General features: G+C 44.2%; 1 protein-coding gene across 1 annotated transcript in view; it reads left to right on the top strand.

The window, feature by feature from the left end:
* JAKMIP3 (Janus kinase and microtubule interacting protein 3) overlaps positions 1-18,790 on the top strand; it is a 771,326-nt gene that overhangs the window by 566,738 nt on the left and 185,798 nt on the right. Inside the window, exons 7-8 of the mRNA XM_078643479.1 lie at positions 11,886-12,017; positions 13,395-13,430. Of these exons, the coding sequence (XP_078499605.1) occupies positions 11,886-12,017; positions 13,395-13,430 (168 nt within the window). The remainder of the gene's footprint in view (positions 1-11,885; positions 12,018-13,394; positions 13,431-18,790) is intronic.

The raw sequence follows: 18,790 nt of genomic DNA, 5'->3' as shown, positions 1-18,790 counted from the left end.
CGGGTATGGTCCTGCTTGACGTTAGCAAGACAGCCATCACATTATAAGCATCTCGTTTCTTTTATTGCATTGACTTTTTTTTTAATGTTGTCTTCTTTGGTTCTTCTGGGACGTCCATTAGCAGGGTTCTTATTCCATTAAAACCTCTGCACAACTGTTTTGATTTTTTTAATGATTTTGTGTAATACAGCTTCCTTATGCTGACCTTGGCGCCACATGGAGTGTTGTAAAACAGTGCTACTGCACTACTGACATGCGTGTGCTTTGCCCTGTACAGGCATACAGTTCAGGATACAGTGGATGTGTTATTTTTCCTTCTTGTTCTTTCTGCTGAGGCTTAGCAGTTACAAAATGCGTCGTAAATCAAAGGCACCATAATTGGCCCCATTATGCAAATGTAAGCACTCAAAAAGAAGTCTCCAATGCTCAGAATATAGAGTCACATTTCAGCACCTGATGGCAGGAAACGTCTTTTCCGCACTGTGTGCGGCTTTTCCTTTGAAGTCTCATGTCTTCTCTGCACTTTGTGCGGCTTTTCCTTGGAAGTCTCATGTCTTCTCTGAACTATGTGCAGCTTTTCCTTGGAAGTCTCATGTCTTCTCTGAACTGTGTGCAGCTTTTCCTTGGAAGTCTCATGTCTTCTCTGAACTGTGTGCGGCTTTTCCTTTGAAGTCTCATGTCTTCCCCGCACTGTGTGCGGCTTTTCCTTGGAAGCCCATGTCTTTTTCGCACTGTGTGCAACTTTTCCTTGGAAGTGTCATGTTTTCTCTGAACTGTGTGCCATTTTTTCTTGGAAGGCTCATGCCTTCTCCGCACTGTGGGCAGCTTTTCCTTGGAAGTCTCATGTCTTTTCCGCACTTTGTGCAGCTCTTACTTGGAAGTCTCTTGTCTTCTCTGCACTGTTTGTGGCTTTTCCTTGGAAGCCTCATATCTTCTCTGAACTGTGTGCAACTTTTCCTTGGGAGTCTCTTGTCTTTTCCGCACTGTGTGCAGCTTTTCCTTGGAAGTCCCATGTCTTCTCTGAACTGTGTGCCGCTTTTCCTTGGAAGCCCAAGTCTTTTCCGCACTGTGTGCAGCTTTTCCTTGGAAGTCTCATGTCTTCTCTGCACTGTGTGCAGCTTTTCCTTGGAAGTCTCATGTCTTCTCCGCACTGTGTGCGGCTTTTCCTTGGAAGCTCATGTCTTTTTCGCACTGTGTGCAACTTTTCCTTGGCAGTCTTATGTTTTCTCTGAACTGTGTGCCACTTTTTCTTGAAAGTCTCATGCCTTCTCCGCACTGTGGGCAGCTTTTCCTTGGAAGTCTCATGTCTTTTCCGCACTTTGTGCAGCTCTTACTTTGAAGTCTCATGTCTTCTCTGCACTTTGTGCGGCTTTTCCTTGGAAGCCTCATATCTTCTCTGCACTTTGTGCGGCTTTTCCTTGGAAGTCTCATGTCTTCTCTGAACTATGTGCAGCTTTTCCTTGGAAGTCTCATGTCTTCTCTGAACTGTGTGCAGCTTTTCCTTGGAAGTCTCATGTCTTCTCTGAACTGTGTGCGGCTTTTCCTTTGAAGTCTCATGTCTTCCCCGCACTGTGTGCGGCTTTTCCTTGGAAGCCCATGTCTTTTTCGCACTGTGTGCAACTTTTCCTTGGAAGTGTCATGTTTTCTCTGAACTGTGTGCCATTTTTTCTTGGAAGGCTCATGCCTTCTCCGCACTGTGGGCAGCTTTTCCTTGGAAGTCTCATGTCTTTTCCGCACTTTGTGCAGCTCTTACTTGGAAGTCTCTTGTCTTCTCTGCACTGTTTGTGGCTTTTCCTTGGAAGCCTCATATCTTCTCTGAACTGTGTGCAACTTTTCCTTGGGAGTCTCTTGTCTTTTCCGCACTGTGTGCAGCTTTTCCTTGGAAGTCCCATGTCTTCTCTGAACTGTGTGCCGCTTTTCCTTGGAAGCCCAAGTCTTTTCCGCACTGTGTGCAGCTTTTCCTTGGAAGTCTCATGTCTTCTCTGCACTGTGTGCAGCTTTTCCTTGGAAGTCTCATGTCTTCTCCGCACTGTGTGCGGCTTTTCCTTGGAAGCTCATGTCTTTTTCGCACTGTGTGCAACTTTTCCTTGGCAGTCTTATGTTTTCTCTGAACTGTGTGCCACTTTTTCTTGAAAGTCTCATGCCTTCTCCGCACTGTGGGCAGCTTTTCCTTGGAAGTCTCATGTCTTTTCCGCACTTTGTGCAGCTCTTACTTTGAAGTCTCATGTCTTCTCTGCACTTTGTGCGGCTTTTCCTTGGAAGCCTCATATCTTCTCTGCACTTTGTGCGGCTTTTCCTTGGAAGTCTCATGTCTTCTCTGAACTATGTGCAGCTTTTCCTTGGAAGTGTCATGTCTTCTCTGAACTGTGTGCAGCTTTTCCTTGGAAGTCTCATGTCTTCTCTGAACTGTGTGCGGCTTTTCCTTTGAAGTCTCATGTCTTCCCCGCACTGTGTGCGGCTTTTCCTTGGAAGCCCATGTCTTTTTCGCACTGTGTGCAACTTTTCCTTGGAAGTGTCATGTTTTCTCTGAACTGTGTGCCATTTTTTCTTGGAAGGCTCATGCCTTCTCCGCACTGTGGGCAGCTTTTCCTTGGAAGTCTCATGTCTTTTCCGCACTTTGTGCAGCTCTTACTTGGAAGTCTCTTGTCTTCTCTGCACTGTTTGTGGCTTTTCCTTGGAAGCCTCATATCTTCTCTGAACTGTGTGCAACTTTTCCTTGGGAGTCTCTTGTCTTTTCCGCACTGTGTGCAGCTTTTCCTTGGAAGTCCCATGTCTTCTCTGAACTGTGTGCCGCTTTTCCTTGGAAGCCCAAGTCTTTTCCGCACTGTGTGCAGCTTTTCCTTGGAAGTCTCATGTCTTCTCTGCACTGTGTGCAGCTTTTCCTTGGAAGTCTCATGTCTTCTCCGCACTGTGTGCGGCTTTTCCTTGGAAGCTCATGTCTTTTTCGCACTGTGTGCAACTTTTCCTTGGCAGTCTTATGTTTTCTCTGAACTGTGTGCCACTTTTTCTTGAAAGTCTCATGCCTTCTCCGCACTGTGGGCAGCTTTTCCTTGGAAGTCTCATGTCTTTTCCGCACTTTGTGCAGCTCTTACTTGGAAGTCTCTTGTCTTCTCTGCACTGTATGTGGCTTTTCCTTGGAAGCCTCATATCTTCTCTGAACTGTGTGCAACTTTTCCTTGGAAGTCTCTTGTCTTTTCCGCACTGTGTGCAGCTTTTCCTTGGAAGTCTCATGTTTTCTATGATCTGTGTGCCACTTTTCCTTGGAAGTCTCATGTCTTTTCCGAAATGTGTGCAGCTTTTTTTTGGAAGTCTTATGTCTTCTCCCAACTGTGTGTAGCTTTTCCTTGGAAGTCTCATTTTTTTACGCATTTTGTGCGGCTCTTCCTTGGAAGTCTCAAATCTTCTCTGAACTGTGTGCAGCTTTTCCTTGGAAGTCTCATGTCTTTTCCGCACTATGTGCGGCTTTTCCTTGGAAGTCTTTTGTCTTCTCCGCACTGTGTGTGGCTTTTCCTTGGAAGTCACACGTGGTTATCGGGCGAAGGGCTCGACCAGAAGTGAAAAAGAAGAGGATAGTTGCGCTGGCATGAGAAAGGGTGGTTACTGGGCAGTGAGAGCAGAGGTTACTGCGCACACACAGAACCTGATAACAGGATGCTGAGGGCACAACAGAGCACTGCCTTTGTGAGGACCTTCATATTACGTCATCAGCTGTGCACTGCAGTGCATTGACAATGTCACATAGATCTACAACTGCACCATCCGCCTGTAGACCACAGTTGCCAGGCTATTGATGCCTCCCAAAGGCCTAATATCATCCCAAGCACTCAGCCATTCTACTCCACCCACACCACCAGCTAGAGAGGAAAGTGAATGTGGACTGTGATGTCAGGAGAGTAACTTGACACTTAATAATGAGCCCCTACACATTCTGTAAAGAAACGTAGTGTATATAATTTAAATGATTTACATTTGCCTTACGACCTGCACACCTTAACAATGTAATTGTATTTGTATACTGCTTACTACCCCCGACGAGGCGTCGAGTCGTCTTGGTGATTTTAGGGTCCCTGGGCAAGACATGTTTTGGGACCCCATTTAGTAACATATTTGAGATTTATTATTCTACTTTGAAGTTTATGTGTCAAATGATGCCAAGCTAACTTTCAGAAACGGAGTTCACACAAAAACAGCTGAAATGTAGCTTTCCAGGACCCCCCCAAATATCCTTTCGATGGCACTGGAGAGACAGACTCATGTAGAGGTAGGCAGATACGAGAGAGATTGTGATATGGAAATAGACAGAGGTGAGCTAGAAAGAATGTTTATTTCCCAAAGTGCCTCTTCGAATGTGGGGGCCCTGGGCAATTGTCCACTTTGCCCATGCCTTAAAACATCTCTGAGCTTCGATTAAACAGTAAGGAGCAAACACAACACTTACAATGCTAAGAATGCAGTTTAGATTATGGAGTATGATAGAGGTACCACAGAATAGCTGGTTAGTACAATAGCACACCTTTGGGATGAGATGTGGTCATAAAGCAAGAGATATCCAGTTGAAGGTCTTACTACATAAGATCAATGAGATATTCTGGATTTGTCTCAATTTTGTGTCCGTTCTTCTAAGCAAGATCATGTTTATGAAAGTACAGACATTCTTTATGTACTGTCACTTCCAGGACCATATCACATTAAGTGCTAATTTAAGACACAGATATATTGCAGGATTTACGACACAGTGGGACAGATTTACCAGTTTCTCATGCTGCACAGTGCAGTAGCCACAAATGGTGCACTGTGTGAGAAGGATGCCCTCTTGGACCTAAGTAATGCATTTCATTAATTTCAAGTGATTTGCCAGTGTAAAAGAAGTTTTAGGCTGCAAAGTAAATAGGTAACAAATGATTTCGCAATGAATACATCTCTAAATCTTAGTAAATAGACCCCAGGGTCTGCCACCGTTTTGGGTGAGTAGCAGAAATGAGAGGTAGAATGAACATGAGGAAGTTGAAAAATTCCAGATGCCTGCAACAAACGAGTAGCCAGACTACAAGCACAATTGTGGTACATGCTAGACCCAGGCCAGATCCTTTAGATAGTGTTTGATAAGGAAGTGAAACTTTAAGGAAGCAGGAAGCCCTCATCTATGCAGGTGGTCATCTTTGATATCATAAAGATAAAAAGTGAGAGTCTTAACAAGAACAAAGACCGACAAGGGTCTGTCTTAGCTTCAAAAAACCAGAGCATCATCCAGGTGCTCGAAGGATGTTTTCCAGATTTGTGAGTTCATCTCAAGCAGGCACCTATGTAATGAACTCAAGTTAAGAGACTTGAGGTTACAGAAGTCATCTCCTGGCTTGCACTCTCTCCTTGAAAGACAATACACAATACTCCTAGGATAGAGGGGCACGACACAGCTTGGGCCTCATTTATGAAAAGTGACGCATCGCTGCGTGAAGACAGCGATGCGTCACTTTTCATTGCGCCCTCCTTGCCACACCAATGATGCGTCATATTTACAGTATGACGCATCATGTCGCAAGGAGTTACAGATACGTCAGTATTTCTGACGTATCTGTAGGCGCAAAAGTGACGCATTGCTGGAGTGTGTCACAAAAGTGACGCAACTCCAGCAATGTGTCCTTTCACATGGGGCAAGCCTCATGTGAAAGGGCCTGCGCCAGTCTTACGCCTGCTGTGAGGCAGGAGTAAGAAATTGACGCATTTGCGTCCTAGAAGTGGCGCAGTGAAATCTTATAGATATAAGCACAGGGTCAGACTGATTTGCATATAGCCATGTCTGAAATGGGGTGGCTGAGTGGGCTAAAGAATGGTGATGGATTAAACCCAGATCAGTTTACTGGGGATGAGTGTTTGATTTGCTCAAACGCTCCGTCCATCATCCCCTTTTGTATCGCTTTGTATGAATATAGACACTCTGCTGCTCATATGAAGTAATATTGCAAATAATACATGCTATGCGAATTGCTGTTCTTCCCAAACCTGCTTTAACTCCTAGAGGTAAATTGTTTGAGTTGGAAAGTATGCAATTACGTGTATGGGTGTAGTGCATTAAAATACAACAACATTTATTTTTAAAGTGTTCTTATTGTCATATGTTATTGTATTATTATTAATATAGTTAACATTCGTATTTATATGTGATATATTATTGCATATTTTATTATACGTATTATTATTATTATTATGAATAACAATATAATTTTAATAATTATTATTACTGTTGTTATTATTATTATTATTATTGCAATGTGTTAGGCCCATAGCAACTTATGAAGGTCAGGCAAACATAGTAAAAAAAATTACACGAAATCATACCCATGGAAGCATTTTATAAATATATAAATACGATAACAATTGGGGGGGTCTTGAATTTTCAGTGAACTATTGCCAAAATAGACAGTTTTGATGCCGAAATGTTTCACAGACAGCAGGAGAATTTAAAAACTGTTAAAAATGACAGCTTGTCTTTATGTTACGCTTTCGTCTGTAATCAGCTGCCAAGATTAGTCGGTATTTAATATCCTCATTTAAATTAACTATATGCTTAATTTTTTTTTGCTCAGTTCGAAAGATATATAAGTGAGAATAAACTCCATATTATCTTTTTTTCTACAATTTCTAAAAATATCAGTGCGGCGATGGAGAGCACAGCGGACTAGCACACGTTATGTTTGCGCCTTTGTGTTCATGCTACTCAGTCCTTTATTTACATAAGGACAAGTGTTCAAGTGTGTCTCCAGTGCTGAGGGAGCGAGCTTTGCAGATGGTCCCCTGCAAAGCTCACCTCAGAATATGGCAGTGAAGCAGATGGCGCGTGCTGGTCCAGCCAGCAGCCTGTCCATGGAAGCAGTGTGCAACATCATCTCAGCGCCTCAAGCTCGCAAACATAAGGGAAGGAAGATATATGTGAAATGTGGGTTAATTCATTCACTGCGCCTCCACTGATAGTGTTCCGGCGCCGCTGTTCAATCAGCAAGATTTTATGTAATTAAATTACACAAAGCAGGGTCATTAAAAGGATCATCTACTAAGGGCAAAATGGTAAAAACCTGGTACAAATTCCTTAAACGTTTCCACTGATAACCAGATCAAATAATGGGAAACCTTCAAAGTTTCACTGCATAATTAATCATTTTACAGTTGGTATTTTATTATAGTAGGAGGTGGGATGAAGAGCAACTTCTCGATTATCTCTGCTTAACTAGGGTTTCTATGATACTTTTATTTCTGGGCCTAGCTGTGGTCTAGTGACAGACGTGGGTGCTGCTAAATTGGGTACATTCTGAGCAATACTCGCTATACAAACATGTGCTTTGGGTCCACCTTGTGGTCTGTGTGGGAGAGGGTTTGCATCACTGCTCAGTACTTTTTGGGTTTCGCCTGCCGAAGGCTGCGCTCTGCGCAGCTCTTCAGCGCAGGTGAAATCCTATGTCGTCAATAAGGACTCCTGGAACGTCCCCAGGCCCTCATTGGCTAGCTCCATAAATGGAGGCTAGCCATTGAGTGCCGGATCTGTCCATCAAGGCTGGACCAGATTCGGGGGCGTTCCGGAGATTTTTTCCCAGGGCGGAGTTACGTTTTTTCCCGTTCCCTCCCCTTTCACTGAAAGTGAATTCAGATGCGCTGTCCATTCCCGCCCCCTCCGTGTGCCTTTCCGCCCCCCTCGCTGTCCTGTGCACGTTTCCCGCCGTCCGTGTCCTCTCCCGCCCCCTCCCGCCGTTCGTGTCCTCTCCCGCCCCCCTCCCGCCGTTCGTGTCCTCTCCCGCCCCCTCCCGCCCCCTCCCGCCGTCCGTTGTCCTCGTAGGTGCTTGTTTATCACTCGGCTCCGGAGGGGAAGGCCCGGGGGTCGCCAGGAGGAAGCGGCGAGGCTATGTCCCCCTGATCCGGCTCAGGTAAGAGGCACCGGTGCTGCCGCCGCTTTAACTCCCGCCTGCTTCCTCGACCGGGGGTTCGGCTCCCCTCTCAGCCGCTCCCCTCGCCACCTGCGCCGGCCGCCCGGCTCACGCGAGGCCCCGGCTTCTGGCTGTCCCAGGCCGCGCGAGCCTGGCTCTGCTTGCATGGGAGCGCTGCTGCCGGGGCAGCCGGCTGTCCTTCCCGCAGACATCCCCTGGCCTCTGGAGGTGTTTACAACCCCTCTCCGCTCAGGTAAGAGGCACCGGTGCTGCCGCCGACAGTAGTGCAGTACAGTGTTTCCTTTTTGTCAACAATTACTGTGTTTTAAACAACTGAAATCTTTTGAAGTTAATTAGGACTACAAATTCCAGAACGCATTGGTTTGTGGCACGGATATCTTTAACACATACATAATAAGTTACATGTAGAAGTCCCTGCCTGTAGTTTTCATGTACACCTCTGTTTGCGAAGAGCCTGTACTGGGAAATTGAGGAATCAACAGGAACCTCTTGCGTAAAATAAGTGCATTTTAATTTAAAAACAAACTCCTTGCACACTCAGGTCGGTTGGCTGAGCTGTTTCACTGGCACCTCAGGGGGCCATTTAAAGTTTAAGATTAGTGCATGAAGACGGTAACCCCAGTTAAACAAGCAGCATGAAAAGGGGTGGGGTTGGTAAAGACAACCAAATAACAAGTGGGTGGGGCGGGGGGATAAAGAAATATGAACAACGCATGGGTGGGAGTGACAAACACAACAAGCATTTACAATGCAACGGTTTCGCCTTTGGAAAAGTCTGTCCTGTGCACGTTTCCCGCCGTCCGTGTCCTCTCCCGCCCCCTCCCGCCGTTCGTGTCCTCTCCCGCCCCCCTCCCGCCGTTCGTGTCCTCTCCCGCCCCCTCCCGCCCCCTCCCGCCGTCCGTTGTCCTCGTAGGTGCTTGTTTATCACTCGGCTCCGGAGGGGAAGGCCCGGGGGTCGCCAGGAGGAAGCGGCGAGGCTATGTCCCCCTGATCCGGCTCAGGTAAGAGGCACCGGTGCTGCCGCCGCTTTAACTCCCGCCTGCTTCCTCGACCGGGGGTTCGGCTCCCCTCTCAGCCGCTCCCCTCGCCACCTGCGCCGGCCGCCCGGCTCACGCGAGGCCCCGGCTTCTGGCTGTCCCAGGCCGCGCGAGCCTGGCTCTGCTTGCATGGGAGCGCTGCTGCCGGGGCAGCCGGCTGTCCTTCCCGCAGACATCCCCTGGCCTCTGGAGGTGTTTACAACCCCTCTCCGCTCAGGTAAGAGGCACCGGTGCTGCCGCCGACAGTAGTCCAGTACAGTGTTTCCTTTTTGTCAACAAGTACTGTGTTTTAAACAACTGAAATCTTTTGAAGTTAATTAGGACTACAAATTCCAGAACGCATTGGTTTGTGGCACGGATATCTTTAACACATACATAATAAGTTACATGTAGAAGTCCCTGCCTGTAGTTTTCATGTACACCTCTGTTTGCGAAGAGCCTGTACTGGGAAATTGAGGAATCAACAGGAACCTCTTGCGTAAAATAAGTGCATTTTAATTTAAAAACAAACTCCTTGCACACTCAGGTCGGTTGGCTGAGCTGTTTCACTGGCACCTCAGGGGGCCATTTAAAGTTTAAGATTAGTGCATGAAGACGGTAACCCCAGTTAAAAAAGCAAGCAGCATGAAAAGGGGTGGGGTTGGTAAAGACAACCAAATAACAAGTGGGTGGGGCGGGGGGATAAAGAAATATGAACAACGCATGGGTGGGAGTGACAAACACAACAAGCATTTACAATGCAACGGTTTCGCCTTTGGAAAAGTTTGAGCTATTGGCATTGTAAATGACAACATTTTATTTATGTGTTGGTTTGGAAAACAGATAAATAAATGGCATTGTCATTTTCATTGCCAATAGCTCTAACTTTTCCAAAGGCGAAACCGTTGCATTGTAAATGCTTGTTAGTTCCTCTAATAGCCCTTGTCTCTGTGGGTGTTTTGGTGGAAAGTGTAAATGTGGCTGTGGAGTCCTTTCTACCTCCTGCAATGATAATGCCTTTGAACTTTTGCTGGGCCTTACAAGGCCACTTGTCTGTGACTGGTCCACCAACATTGGCTCTGTCTGCTCTGTCTACATGTGTGTTTTCATCATGTTGTCCTTCACAAGCAATTTTCACATTGTTGACATTGGGCTGATCAGAAAGCTGGTCAGCAGAAGTGCTCTCCATTCATGAAGCTGAGAGGCGAGCATGTGTAATCCTATATGCACTAGTGTTGTGATGTCACTGTGCTGTTACAACAAATCATGATCTTTCTAGTAGGGGCAGGATCATCAAATGCAGGGGGGGTCTAAGATCCTCACATCAAGTCTTGATGGCCACTCACAGAGTTTATTGGGTTAAACTGCGTGCACTTCATCTTAGAGTGGATACTTTCAGGTGGCACACATCATTTCCGTGCTCAGCTGTACAATCATGGAAGATTCTGCACATCGCTTTCAAGGACACAATTCTGGCATGGCTACCATCTACCATCTAATAGTAAATGCTGTAAACTTTGCGGTGCACCATGTAATGCTTTCTTTCCCAGCATTAGGCACACGTTTTAACTAAAAGCTTATGGAACTTTTCTTCTCTGTGCTCCTATCACAAGAAATTCCACAAAAGCACATTTAAAAATGAATGAGAAATGTTGGGGTAGGGTAGAAATTTTCGTTTTGGAAAGTGCCGCTTATACCTTCAAAAAGTTATAAAATTCTATAGGGTCAAGGTGATAGGGTTGTTGTGCTCCAGAATTCACCGTGGAAATCTCGAATTAGAGATATATGGCTCTCTCTTGACATATACTTTGACACTCACCGACCACCTTGACTCCTCCACGGGCCCGACAGAGGGGCTATACATAATGATGTTCCTAGCATTAATCAGTATAATAGCTGTCTGATGTATAAATACTACCACCATTTCTTCTCCACTACAGGCTCTGCTGTCGCCAATTACTCTGTACTTAAATAACTTTGAACTAAAACGACACATATTTAGTTTCTAAGACACACGGTATTTGTTTTATTTGCTTTATTTACTTTATTCATTACATCTGATTTTTGTCTCGTTCGATTTATTTGATTATTATATGATGTATGTAACACTATGTCTTTCCATTATACATTCCACCATTTACGCCACAGATGTTGCATTCAGACTATGCTTCGCTCTGTTTTTACATTTTAGGTTTCTGTTGTATCTGTATGATGTATGCTAGGTGGAATATTATTGTATTTTATCATCCTTTTTTGTTTTCTTTTCCTTTGAACGACCAATAAAAATGTATTGAACTAAAAAAAAAATAAAAAAAAAATAATAATAAATAAATAAATGAGAAAGTTTTCAGAGCTGACCATAAAGGGGCCAGTAGGAGTTGTTATATTAAACATTAATTATACACTACATCTGTATAATCAGGAGCGGCCGGCACAGGTAAGAGCAGTGGGGCGGGGTAGGGTGTGTGGAAGTCGACAGACGAAGGGGTAGGTACAATTAAATAAATAAATAAAACCACTTAGCTTGCGCTCGCTGCAATCTCCATGTCGGCGATGCGGCGAGCGCAAGGTAAGTAGTTTTATTTATAGTTTAGTTTAATTTTACCTTTCCCATCATCTGTCGACTTCCAACCCCCCACCCTGCCTGCCCCGCCCCGCCCCACCGCTCTTACCTGTGCCACCGCACGTGTGTATTACACATATGCAAATCAATACATTCTGAGTGTCTAGGTTGTTAAACACGCCTGCTAAAAATGAAATCATTTATTTCAGCTCCACAAAAACTGTCGATCTTCCATGTAGTTATATAAAATGTTATTACTGTATATTTAATTACACTGGTCTGTAACTGAAGTCAAACAGATAAAACTGGCTTTTGTATGGAAATATATTGTTCCCCCTCTCAAAACATAACTTTCACTATACTATTGTTTAGAGACAAAAAGTGGGAACCATCAGGAGACCAAGCTCTTTAAATGACCTCGATCAAAGTCAAGAAGAGAGGGAAGTGGATTTTTTGAGGCTCCAGGTACTTGAACAACAAACTATTATAGACGAACTTTCCAAGGTACGTATGCAAAAGCGATCAGTACAGTCTTAATGTTTCCAAATTGTTTGCTTCTCAAGTCGAAAATAGTATCTCCTAAAACTAGCTCAATGCTTCTTTAAAAACATATGAGTACCTGTTGCTGGGATCAGGGTCGGACTGGCCGTAGCAGGCACCGGGTGTTTCCCCGGTGGGCCATCAGGGTGAGGGCCGGTTTTGGACCCCTGGGGGGCATTTTTGTTACCAGGGGACGGTTTTGCAGCATATGCTGCAATATCATCCTCAGCCCCCGTACCAAAAGCTTTCCACTAACCCCCACCCCCTTCTCGGGGGCTGGTCAAGCTATTTGCCAGGGCCGGTTCCGGTTCCCAGTCCGGCTGTGCCGCGATTTTTATTTTTAACAGACATGAGGATTTTTATGTGCCTTAATTGCATACGGGTGTCTTGAAGAATAATTTCAGGCTGGCAATCCAGAGTTCCAGTTTCGCCAGCAGGGACTGAAAATTGGCCTGGGCACCGAAAAAAGAGTGGCCTCCTTAAGCGAATCAAACAGCTAATAAAATGGCCCACATTTGCAAACGGGGCCAGTTATAAACTTCTAAATACATTCTGTGTAGGTGTTTTGCAAGATATGAGACCCTGCATGTTTTTGAGCTTGCTGCAGGCAATGTTTGTGGTAATATCAGACAAAACAGCAGTAAAAACTGGCACCAGACCTTAAAACAGGCCCACAAACAGTCAGAAAAAAGACCCACAGACTGATCTGTGAGACTAGTCCTTCTGGCACTGCCAGATTGCCCTATGGGCCAGTCGGGAACGGCCAAAACGGCTCTGCTCAGTTCCCTCTTTTTCCATAATGCCTCAAGAATTTAAGTCAGAAAATCCTATCATTGAGCATATTGATTTTTTTACATTCTATTTCCAGATATAGATATTCAGTAGAACAGCAAACATGTATGATGTCTCATGGGTGTGTTTATTATTGTCATTCCTAATAGAAATTGCAATATTGAGAACTTGATAAGATTGTCAGATCACTTAAACATTAAAATGCTGTTAGCCAAAATTACAATGTTTTCAATTTGTAAAAGGAAATTGATAGTCTGTGGGTGGCCAAGGGAGCAGTTATACACTGCTTTAGGAAGCTCAGCGACTGCGCCGAAGTTTCATTTTCGCTATCCACAGGGGAGCTAAAATCAGGTGCAGAAAGCCTCGAATGCTGAAATGATACCAACAATGTATACAAGGAGGAATTATACACATAACGTGTTTAGATAGTGAAGCACAAATTATAGAAACAGAAATGAAGATGAAAATGCTCAACGCAAGTCTGTGATATTGTTTGGCAAATGTGATGATTTTTATACTAATTCATATGTGCTACTTTATTTTTCTTAGACACTTGAAACCGCCGGCTACGTGAAAAGCGTGATAGTAAGTAGCATTTTTGACATTTCTTTTTCACACTCTGTCCATAAAAAAATCCGAGCGAAAAATAATGATATGTAAAAACATTAATACTCTCCCACTATCCTGTTATTAAAAATATTTGATTCAATTAAAGCAACTGTAGGCTGTAGAAACCAACGAAAATACAAGATTGGCACATCGCGTGGCTATGTAATCTGGGTACATTTTGTTGTGCAGTGAATAACAACAGATGGTTGTGTGTGTGCGACGAGGGAGCAAAAAGTAATTAGTTTCAGAAACAGCAATCAAAGATTCTCGAATACGCCCCAATCATTTCTTCATTTTCTCAGTAATTGCTTATGTTGTTGATGGCAAGACCCACTGTAATGTAAAATCGCAGGTCAATTATGAACCTGCAAGTCATAAAACACTCCGATGCGATATTACACCACACCATGTAAAAGAGTATTATATAAGTCTGTGCTTACTTCAAGATCTGCTCATTAAAACCGCTCACAATCATGTCATTATTCTCACATGCTTGCATGACATTAAAAGAAATACCTTTACCATGCATTGCCTTTACCACACAAGTCTTTACCAAACATGCCTTCACAATGAAATGGCAAGGATATATCAGGTAAGTGAGACCACTAAATATATATATGTGTTTCCCCTCACATGGTATGGATCTGTCATTATCCCCATATATAAAAAGGGGAAAGGGATAACCCCTCAAACTATAGGCCTATTAGCCTGTTGGATAATTCACAAAAGATTTTTTGCAGGCATGTGTTATTTAGGCTCCATGACTGGATAGAAGAGAATAATATTCCCGAAGACACACAAGTGGGTTTCAGGACTAAGATTTGTACCTTGTATAAGGTCCTTCGCTTCAAGGTGATATCTTGGAGATATGTCACCAAGAGACGTCAGGCTCTATATGTTGCTCTCATTCTTCTGAGAGCGGCATTCAACATGGTCCCCAGGGAAACCCAATGGGAAGTCCTGGTCGGTTATGGAATCCTTAGAGACTTGCTATGGATTTTGAAGACACTCCATACAAAATCGCATGCCAAGGTGGGATGGAATATGGCAGGAGATTTCACAGATAGAATTGATGTTAAGCTAGGGATGAGACAAGGTTGTGTTCTCGCCCCCACACTTTTACCCTGTATATCAATGGAGCTGTAAAAAAAGTTGGCAGATTGTAGGCATGATGCCTCTAAACTAGCAGGAGTGTCCAAACTGATCTTAATGTTTGCGGATGATACTCTGCTAATATCCAGAACACCAATGGGGCTTCAATGAGAACTAAATGCCTTTGCTGCCTTTTGCGAGGAAAGCGGCTTAGAGATCAATCCAACTAAATTTAAATTTAGGACTATAAATCCCCATCAGTCGCACAGACGGAATGTAACAATAGAAGGGATACCCCTTGGGACAGTTTCACATTTCAATTATCTTAGTGGTAGTCATTTTACACAAGAAAGCATCTGAAATAGGGAGGAAAAACAAAGCTGCCTCTGGGGGTGCAGTGTCTTCTGCTATTACTGTATATAAAGTCTTGATATTAACAGCAGCAGTCAATGAAGCGGAGATATGGGGATATGTCACATCAGAAATTTTAACTAAAGTTGAGAATACGTTTATTAGGGCTCTCTTTAAAATCCCCCCAAGTTCACCTATCACACCACTGAGACATGATCTAGCTATAACCCCAATACATTGAATAACATTACTCAAACCTTCGTTGTATTGGATTAGACTTTGGTCTACCCAAGAGTTAACAACCTATAGGGATTCTGTAAAGGAATTGCGAGCTCTTTATAAGGATGTGAGTACTCCTTGTTTGAATGTCATAAGGAAAATGTGTAAGAGAATAGGATTGGGAGAATTGTGGACAGCAGCAGAGCAGATCCCTAAAGCAGACACACAGAAAGTCAAGCATTTACATTGGGAGAAAGTTCTGCTGCAAACATGAAGAGTCCATCAGGAGGGTTGCATAACGGGCCAGTTCCTGAAACACAAATGTGTCCCAAGGCTTGAACCCTATATGGATAACATGTTTCCTTTCCAGGCCAAATGCCTATATGTGCAGTGTAGATGTTGCCTTCTTCCGCTGAGCGATCATACCTCAAAATGGTGCAATAGATCTACTAACTTAAAATTCTGTCCAAGTTGGCCACAAACTGTTGAGACGGAAGTGCATTTTTTTGTTTTTCTGTCCTCTCTATAAGATAGCACACAAGAAATGGATAATTGCTATGGGAATTAGGCACTAATGGGAACCTGCAAGTCTATTGAAAAGTGATTCAAGAGAACAAATAGTTTTTGCGGTATCTCGGTAGCTTTCTTGTACATGGAACCAAAGAAAAAAGGCCTTTACCAACTCCAAGCTTTGAGTAATGAAATTTTAGTAAAGGTTTATTTTATTAACATTTGGATGTTTTTTTTAATGTTGACATGGGAACCGAAGACTTAAATTATAGGTATATTATTATTTGTTTAACTGTGGTGCACACATGATCCTACTGACTGGCACTTGTATTTGAAGCCAATCAAATTTATGCCAAAGCGGTATCATAGCATTGATATGAGTTGACATTAGATCCACTTATCTTTTTAAACTTATTTATAGTTTTAAATTGTATACATAGGATTGTTTATAATATTCAGTCAATCAAAGAAGCTTTATTCGACTATGCATGTCATAAAAGCATTGCAGATAAAAAGTTAAAAAACAGTACAAAAGTTGAAATCTAAGTTAAAACGTTTTTGCACAAAATGCCAAGAATGGCGATCGGAGCTATCGCTATATAAAAAAAATTATATGACATAACAAGATTAAAACATATAAAGTACAGACAGTCTCATAAGCCTTTACAATTGTGTTGGGCCACACAAGTCACATTATGCCCACATGCACCTACACGATTTTAAAGGATTTTATCATTATCCTTTTCCAACCATAATTTGTTTGGAACGAATGTGCCACATCCACCTCATGAATTTTGCCACTGGGGTTGCATACCTAGGCGATGGATCAGAGCAAAGAATTTGCAGGGCTATGGTGTGTGATCGTCTGCCCATATTCTTACAGAGCTGCGCCAGCCAAACTTTACCTGGGCTGGTGTAGGCAAGGCAGGCTAAAAGCAAATGCGAATATGATTCAATATATTTGGGACATATATGATATTTGTTGTCCCCTGTGGAAGACCATTTGGAAGAAAAACACTTCAGGGGTAAAGATCCTGATCTGAAATGGAAGTAAAGTTTTCGGTCCATAAACTTTTTGATGATATCCCAATAGGGCTTGGGCATGATTTTATCTGAAAAAAGAGCCCCGAGAGTGAGAGGGGACATTAGTGCCTAAACACTTAGGGACCAATTATGATGGCGGACGGACCTGAGTCCATCCGCTACCATAGAGTAGGAGGGACCGTCCGCAGGGGCTGCGGCGGTCCCTCCGTGCAGATTAGGATGTGACCGCCAGGGTGGCAGTCACATCCTCAATCTTTAACATTGCGGCGGGTGCAGCTTCAAGCTGCACCCGCCGCAATGTTAAAAATGCATACATTGCATTTGTATGCAGCAAGCGGCAGGCACCGCGCGGTGCCTGCTGATTACTGCATACAAATGCAGGGGGGTACCATAGGTACCACCCATGTGCACCCCCCACCCCCCCTTCACCCAGGGGGCCCGCAACGGGCCCCCTGGGTGAAGGAAATCCCGCCGTGGAAAAGCATTTCTTTTTGGGCATCCTAATATGGCTGACGGTGTCTGAGAGACACCGTCACCATATTAGTGCTTTTCCGCCGCGGTTGTAAGCCAACCGCGGCGGAAAAGCTGTGGACAAAAACCAGGACCCACCAGCCATCCTAATGTGGCGGTGGGTCTTTGGTGGGTCCGCTGTGGTTTTTCCGTATCCTCCGGGCCGGCGGTGGCTTTGGCCGGCCAGGAGGGTGCGGAAAAACCGCTATCCTAATCAGCCCCTTAATGTGAAACCATATCCCAGTAAGTTTATTTGAGGCTGTTTTTTGACGGGAACATTAAGGTAGATCGGGAATCCCACAGGTGTGATAAGCCCATTTTCTTAATCAGACTTCTCAGATCTCGCAACCAGCTGACTTGGGGAAACAATTCAAATTGATGATATCCCTTAGGCCTCTGTATATGCTGCCAGTTCTCGTGTACACCATATTCTACGCCAGTATAGAATTGGCCGTAGCCTGGCTAGATCCATCAGGGCTTTCCTGCCTAGTTCATTCCTTAGGGGGAGGGTAGGTGTACTCTGTGGCAGACTGGTAATCGCATGCAGAAATGCATTCTTGGCAATTGTTAGCTGGGTCAAATTCTCTAGGCCCCACAGCTCAGTCCCATGAAGGACTGAGCGCACCACGTTGCTGTTATAGATTTGAAGTGCCGAACTAAGGGGCTTTGTCAGAGAGGTTTTAAATTCCTTTCTAAGGGTGCCAGCTAACTGCTGATGCTTTAGTGCCATGACTTCGATGTGTGGCTTCCACCCCATGTCCTTCTGCAGTTTGATGCCCAGATAAACAAAAGCATCAACCTGCTCAATGGAGAGCCCATCCATCATTGTTTTCCCCTTGAAGGATCTATGCTGGTTAAATGCCATGAACTTTGTCTTGACTGCATTAATTTTAAGACCTCTCAGGAGACAAAACTCTTCATAACGATGGAGGGCATGCTGCAATCTATTTGGAATTTTGGAGATTATCAGCTTGTCATCCGCATACATTAGAATGGGAATTTTCCTTCCAGCTAAGACAGGATAATCAGTGTGGATGTCATCAAGAAAGTTTGCGACTCCGTTTATGAAGAGAGAAAACAATACGGGAGCCAAACCACATCTTTGACAGACACCCTTTCGCACCGGGAAGGGATCTGTCTTATTTCCTGCCAACCCCCAACGTATTTGTGCATAGTTTTCCTCATGGAGGCGGGCAATCAATGAAAGTAAATCGAGTGGCATCCCCATCTCCTTCAAGACCTCCCACAATTTATTCCGTGAGACCAGGTCGAAGGCGGGTTTGAGGTCGACAAAGGCAGCATACATGCTACCCTTGCCGAGAATAATTATCCACCAATATATAAGAACAAAGCAAAAGACCTGGTCAATTGTGATAATATGGGCCCTGAAGCCTGACTGGAGAGGGGTGAGAATGGTATTAACATCAATCCAGGCCTGGACCTTGGCCCGAACAAGCCTGACCTCCACTTTCTGTATTGAATCTATAAGGATTTTTGGCCTGTAGTTGCCAGGCATGGATTTGTCTCCTTTTATATATATGTGAATCATCTCCGCCCGCCAAGTGGCCGGGATGGGTGCTTCTTGGGCTATGCCATTAGTGAGTAGTAGT

The sequence above is a fragment of the Lissotriton helveticus genome, chromosome 5_1 (genome assembly GCF_964261635.1).
Source record: "Lissotriton helveticus chromosome 5_1, aLisHel1.1, whole genome shotgun sequence".
NCBI classification, from domain to species: domain Eukaryota; kingdom Metazoa; phylum Chordata; class Amphibia; order Caudata; family Salamandridae; genus Lissotriton; species Lissotriton helveticus.
This window is presented reverse-complemented; position numbering and strand designations above follow the sequence as displayed.